The following is a 6,369-nucleotide window of genomic DNA, read 5'->3' as shown; positions in this document are numbered from 1 at the left end:
GACCAATGTTGCTTACCAATTTTCTGGTAAATGACCTCATAATGTTTCATTTCCTTTGCGTTCATATTATTGATGAGTTGCTTCTTCTCCATGGAGAATTCAATCTGGGCAAGGGTAGACATCATCTTCTCATATGTAGCTGCACTGTAATGCAATAAGAGTAACTTGTGATGAGAGAAATCCTGGGAATTATGTAACTACTTTCCATGTGTAAACATAAACTTATCAAAATTTTCAGGTTTTTGGGAGTCAAACAAGGGAGTGAACAGCACTGCAAGAGTCAAGAAAAAGTAACATTTTGGACATTTCAGACCATGAAATAAATGGTTTGTCTCGAATTGTTCTGTGCCATATAAAAAATAGCTTTTAATCTGCATTACCTGAGATTTCAAAACCTCAAAATATGATCAATCAAGTGGAGCCTTCAATAATGCTGTGTGCTGTGTTACATCTTTAACAGTAGGTTTGTTGCTTTGCATGTACAGAAATCCAATTTTGAGCAAGTTCTTTTTCGACTTTGGCGACCAATTTTGTGTAAAATACCAACTGATTTCTCAGAGGCTTCTGCCTGAGATGTTTGTCAAAAGTCTCCTCACATAATTAACAGTAAGCAAAGAGACTCTCCAGTTTTCAAAACTAATTTTTGCTCTCTGTTCCGATAATTCTCAGACAACTCTTTGGAAAAGCAGTTTCACACGTGTCCAAGGAACCAAAGAAAATAAGATGGCAAAAAAAAGATAGAGCGTCACTTTGTTCTTTGTCATTGTAAATACATTTAAAAATGTTACAAACTCTTACCTAAGGCTCGCACCCTGCAAATTAACCTTACATATTGGGAATGGGACAAAATAAGTTAAGGTGATTAAATGTCCCAGCGAGGGTGAAAATGATATGATCACCAATGGAGTTTCAGTAGACTGAAGAAGGCTGCCTTTTAACATACGGTATGAGGAAAGAACTATGAATTCTTTTCTCCTCTTCTCAGTTTTCACCCTCAATGTTTAATACATTCATGTAGACATTCATGTTGTTTCTTTCATGTTGTACATACCTTTCTTCTGCACTCTCATCACTCTCACTCCACTTCACAAAGAGTTTCAGGAGGGACCCTATTCTCCTGTCGTCAGCTCCGCTCTCTCCTTCAATCAGAAGCCGCTTACGAATCACCTCTTCTGTGGTCACAATGAAAGGAGAACCAATGGTGGGTGGTTTAGATCGTAAGAAGAGGAACCCAGAAGAAACATTATACTATATATCTTACTTTTCATCACGAATGAAATGCAGGATATCAATTTGAATGTATATATATCGATGTCAAATGTTCCTTAACATAATTGTCATTCAGACTACTGTATGTGTAAGAAGGGGGGTGGGTGTACACCCCCAGCAATAGTACAATTATTCCCCGGCCAATTGTAAAAAATCACCTGACTGAACCCTCTTCCCTTGAGATATGATGGAAGGTGCAGGATCCTGCACCCCTGCACCCCCCCCCCACCCTCCTTTACCTTTGCACTTGCCACTGGACACAAGTTTGGGTCAAACCATGAAATGCAAAATATGAATTAATTCGTCCCAAAGTCTTAAAACTTGCAAGTTCTTTCCTTGACTATTCATCAAGATCAACACATAACTACCTTTTGGAGAGTCCATTAAGGTAATATTGCTAAATTTGCTTCACAGTATTAAGATACTCATACTTCACTCATTTACATAGTTGTGATGCAATGTATTCAGCTGTACAGTAGACTACCTCAATGGATAATTAATAAATTAAAGATATTTTCAAAGTTTCATCTCAATTCTTAAACTTTGCCTTTGGGGAATTATAGTGACAAATATTTGGTTAACATGCTGCAATAGCCACAACAGTTCCAAACTTTAATACAACACATATTTTAACATTTAAGCAGTTCTTGAAAATGTTTGATTTTTGTTAAAAGTTACTGTTTATGGTGATGTTCATTCTTCTTTTTGTTTTGTATTACATTACCTTATATATTCACTTTGAAGATACGTACTAATAAGTGTACCATAAGAGCATTAGCAAAGACTGATGCTGCTGCTTTGACTACAAAGCTTCTGTGCAAAAGCGAAATAGCTAGGCTTGGGAGAACCTCACTGAACCTCTGAGCTGTTTCTCGTACGTATACGTGCAAGTGAGACAGCGCATATTTTCCAAAATATTTTCTTGCCGATTTCATTGCAAAATACTATCAGCCATGAATGCCCCCCCCCCCCTTCCCCAACACCAGCTAAGCCAAGATAATAGTGATCTTTTACGCACTGAAAACCTGCAGTTGAGAAGGCATATGTCTACCACACGCAACCAATGTGTCAATGATATATCAGGATATAAAGGACAGCACTTTGTGCATTGTGTACATTGTGTGAAAGATAACACAAAAGCATGTACAATGTAGAAACACCCCAAACAATCATTCATGGGATGTTTGGTCACCTCTCATGTATTTGTATTCTGAAACGAAACTCTTTTCTTCTTTACTTTCTAGTGTTACCTGAACAAATTCTGTCCTTAGGTTAGTGTATGGTCACAATGAAGCATTAACCAATTCGGCATTTTCGTGTTTCGTTCTTGACAAGTTTTTTTTACCACAACGACAAATAATCGTGAACAATGGATTTGATTCTTTTTATATCAGCTCTTGAAGAATCCTTTGACACCAAGTCTTGTTTCTTAAGCATTCGAAACTCAGAACGTTTGGTTACAAAATTGTTAATTTTTTTTTATATTATTTGTTGTTGTTATTTTGTGCTCTCAATCTAGATCTGGGGATTTACACATAAAATTGATACTGCTACTGTATAGTCGCTAAAGTTTTAGGAGTTGTGTGAACCTAGCAAAGTCCACTGTGCATGTTGTTATGACATGCGTAAGAAATGACATATTTTTAACAGGGTGCTGCTACAGTTGAATTAATTATTTATTATTATAAAAATTATGTTAAAGTTAACAAATAAAACTTTGTCAATATTGTGTGTGATTGTAAATCATTGCATTATGTAATTAGTGTTTAATATTTGGGTAATTAGCTGGGTGCTAGTAATGTTGAAATGAACGACATCTAGCCTTATTTGTTTATGACATATCTGGGCGCCAGTTGGGATTTATGTCACCTGCCTAGAAAGTTTTCAAGCACAAACTTCCAACAAAAAAAAAAGAGTACTTGTAAATGCAGTACGATCGAGAAAAACAGTAAAAAACCGAATCAAATGGGCATCATTTCTGAATATCAGTCTACGGAGCTCATTGTGCAATATAGGCAGGAATGATATATGCCTATGTTAACATTAGCATAGGAATCTGCACACAGCACTGTCTCCATAGCATCAAGCCAACATTTTAGGTCTCTGGTGGCATATACATGTAGGCTTTAGCCATAAAACTACTCATTTTCTTACAGATATAACATTCTTCATTTGTATCAAGTAGCGTTCGATTTAGTACCTTTTGTTGTGAGCGGTGGTTGGTATAATGTAACTTCACCTGTCCAACAGTTTTCAATGAATGTGACAACTCTCAATGACACACGTATGCACGTAGCTAGCTGTGCCAAGATCGGTTTGAGTTATTCAGTGATTTTAGTCTGTTTGATGTCAGGTTTTAACTAAGTATGAATGAATCATATTGCAGCTTGCAGTGTGCATTCTTCCCAAAATATTTGCAAAGACTATTGCCTATTGCCGGCAGATCCACGCTGTTTGTGATTTTTTCCCCATTTATTTTGTATTGTAATTTTACGATATACATTTTGAGAATTGCGTCGCAAGTGCAGAGAAATGAGTCACATTTTGTGATGCGACACCGGCTATAGTGAACGTTGGTATCAAGTCTCCTACTTAAGTTACTTCCCCTGTTGAGATATTGCATTTATTTATTTATTAGGGGTATTTTAAAGTTCTTTGTCATTTTACACAGTGACACGACAGTCATCAGGCATTTTGGCACAGAACAAACAATTTTGCTTAGAATTGTGTAAAATAACTCTGATAGTTAAATGAAACAAGATGACCAGGGAAATAAGAGACTTGACCCCTTGCATTCATTGAGGATTTTTTCATCACTATTGACCTAGCCTATAATGAATTTGAAATATCAGTATCACAGATAAAGTTAGCCTAGGCCTACCGTTTGGAACTCGTTTCCCACACTAAGATTCTTTAAGTGACAGGCTTGCTTTAACTTCCAAAATTCATTTAAATTTAAAGCTAGCCTAGCCTTATAGGGGGTTGCTCTTTTTTTCGGCCTAACTTTAGAATCCGTACCATATGAATGGGAAAGCTTACTTCGAATCGGCAGAATAAGGCTAGGGGTTAGAAAGTAGGGTTAAGGAGTAGGATTAGGGGTTAGGAATTAGGAAGTATGGAATATGGTTAGGGGTTAGGGAGTAGGGTAAGGAAGTAGGGAATAGGGTTAGGAAGTAGGGTCGATTGGTACGGATTCTAAATTAGTACCGACTGAATATGCCATTTCCTCCACAGTTCACCTCGTTTTTTAAATACCATATTCGTGTAGGCCTATAAAGTTCGCGAAACCCATACAACTTATGTAGCGTATGCTGACGCTAAACATCATGCTTAACTATTGGTCCATAAGCCTAGTGTAACTTAGATAAATCCACACAAGTGTAATCAAGGAAGTACAAAACGTTAATCTAGCATTTAAAACTGTTATGCCACTTTCTTTACCATCGGTTGCCATTCTTTCTTGCTTTCTAGTTGAGTGGAGTTGTCAAGCTCTCTCAAGTCTCAGTCTAATTCAGTGGCTCCCTTCACTTTGCAATTATGACGTTAATAAATATGGAAAGCCAAAAACCCACCAGCTAGAATTTCATCAAATGCGTGTAAACTGTGTAACAACATTACTACGGGACAATATAAGAAACAGGTATACCCGGCTGTCAGCTTTAAAGCGTGTTATGTTGCCGGTTTATTTTCTTAAGATCCAAATATTTCGCACTAAGCAGGCTACCTCCCACACTACTGAGACAACCAATATAACGTACATTGATCGTTGTCCTAGCTGAACTGTAAGCTATAGGAAACAAAAGAGAAGAAAGAATGAGATGTAATAAAATACACTAGTGACTGCTCGGGTAAAGTTTCATGAACCTGTGTGATATAGATGCGAACTTAATTTTCCTTATGAATTGTATTCAGTTTTGTAGTATTCGAGACTGGTCTAGACCCTCCTTCTTAATTGGTCTGGGATTGGACGGCCTTTGTCATTATTTCAAATAAATCGTTCTTGCATTCGGTCTCATATGTGCCGCCACCGTACTAGTAATTATGTGATAATTACTTGTCATACACATTTGATGTCAGGAGTGACATATAAGCCTAGAAGGTGGACCATGGAATCAATATAAACAGCTTGATCCCGTTCAATGAAACACCATGAGGCTCCGCTTCCATCCAGATTATATACGAACACCCAGGATTAACTGTTCCAACGTGAACCACTTGCACTAAGTAACTTACTTGAATTAAATAATGAATGAAAAAAAAAGCAAGTAGTGTACTGGGATGCCGTGAAATAAACCTACAGTACTATCAATAAGTGAAAGTATATTTGGTATGATTAAGAGGAATTTTAATTGTTCATGGGAGAAATGGTGGTTAGATTGTATTTAAACATCTTGTCAATTGCCATTCAGGCTTGAAATTCTTACTTTTCCAAAGAGAATTCCAAGTTCTGAAGAAAAGGTCCACTATCCATCCATCTATCCGTCCGTCCGTCTAGCAATCCAGCTAGCCAGCTAACCATCTAGCAAGCCAGCCTATGATTTTTATTTCTACAGTTATTTCTATATATTTATTCTATATTTGGCAAAATATTGCATAAATTTATATTGGCTTTAACTAGAAGGCCCTTTAGTTGCAGGATACAGTGGATTTCTTCATCGTTTCTTTCCTTGACATCCTGCTAAACCCAGCTTTAGTATTTATGTCTTCACTGAGTGATACAAAAAATCACTTCATGTTAATAAAAAATTTAAAAAAAAATCCATGTGAAGTATACCGTCTCAACAAATGTCAGTGATATGTCATAATATTTTAGCAACATAAAATGATACCATACAAGTACTGCATAAATAATGCGCCGTAAAATAATAATAATTGCAAACATTGTTCTTGGAATCTTGATTAGAGAATAGCACAATGTAAGCTAAGATTGACACAATGTAATATATACTTTACTCAATACTTTAGATTTATGACACGAAAAAGATTTTCATCTGCAGTGCATAACCTTTACATATTCAGTTTTAGCAACTCTTTTAACTTCAGATCTCTCTATCATGATAAAGCTCCGTGACATTGGTAATAGGCTAGAAGATCTTTATG

At 36.5% G+C, this 6,369-nt stretch overlaps 1 protein-coding gene across 1 annotated transcript in view; it reads right to left on the bottom strand.

Annotated features, from left to right (window-relative positions):
• The window catches only part of LOC139961149 (THO complex subunit 7 homolog), a 29,599-nt gene extending 24,649 nt beyond the window's left edge, over positions 1-4,950 (bottom strand). Inside the window, exons 1-3 of the mRNA XM_071960098.1 lie at positions 4,711-4,950; positions 1,052-1,172; positions 17-144 (exon numbers count right to left, since the gene is read on the bottom strand). Coding sequence (XP_071816199.1) covers positions 17-144; positions 1,052-1,172; positions 4,711-4,723 — 262 coding nt within the window. The 5' untranslated portion in view covers positions 4,724-4,950. The remainder of the gene's footprint in view (positions 1-16; positions 145-1,051; positions 1,173-4,710) is intronic.
• Positions 4,951-6,369: the final 1,419 nt, after the last annotated feature.

The sequence above is a fragment of the Apostichopus japonicus genome, chromosome 20, assembly GCF_037975245.1.
Source record: "Apostichopus japonicus isolate 1M-3 chromosome 20, ASM3797524v1, whole genome shotgun sequence".
In the NCBI taxonomy this organism is placed as follows: domain Eukaryota; kingdom Metazoa; phylum Echinodermata; class Holothuroidea; order Aspidochirotida; family Stichopodidae; genus Apostichopus; species Apostichopus japonicus.
Note: the sequence above shows the minus strand (reverse complement) of the source record. Positions and strands in the feature narration are given on the sequence as shown.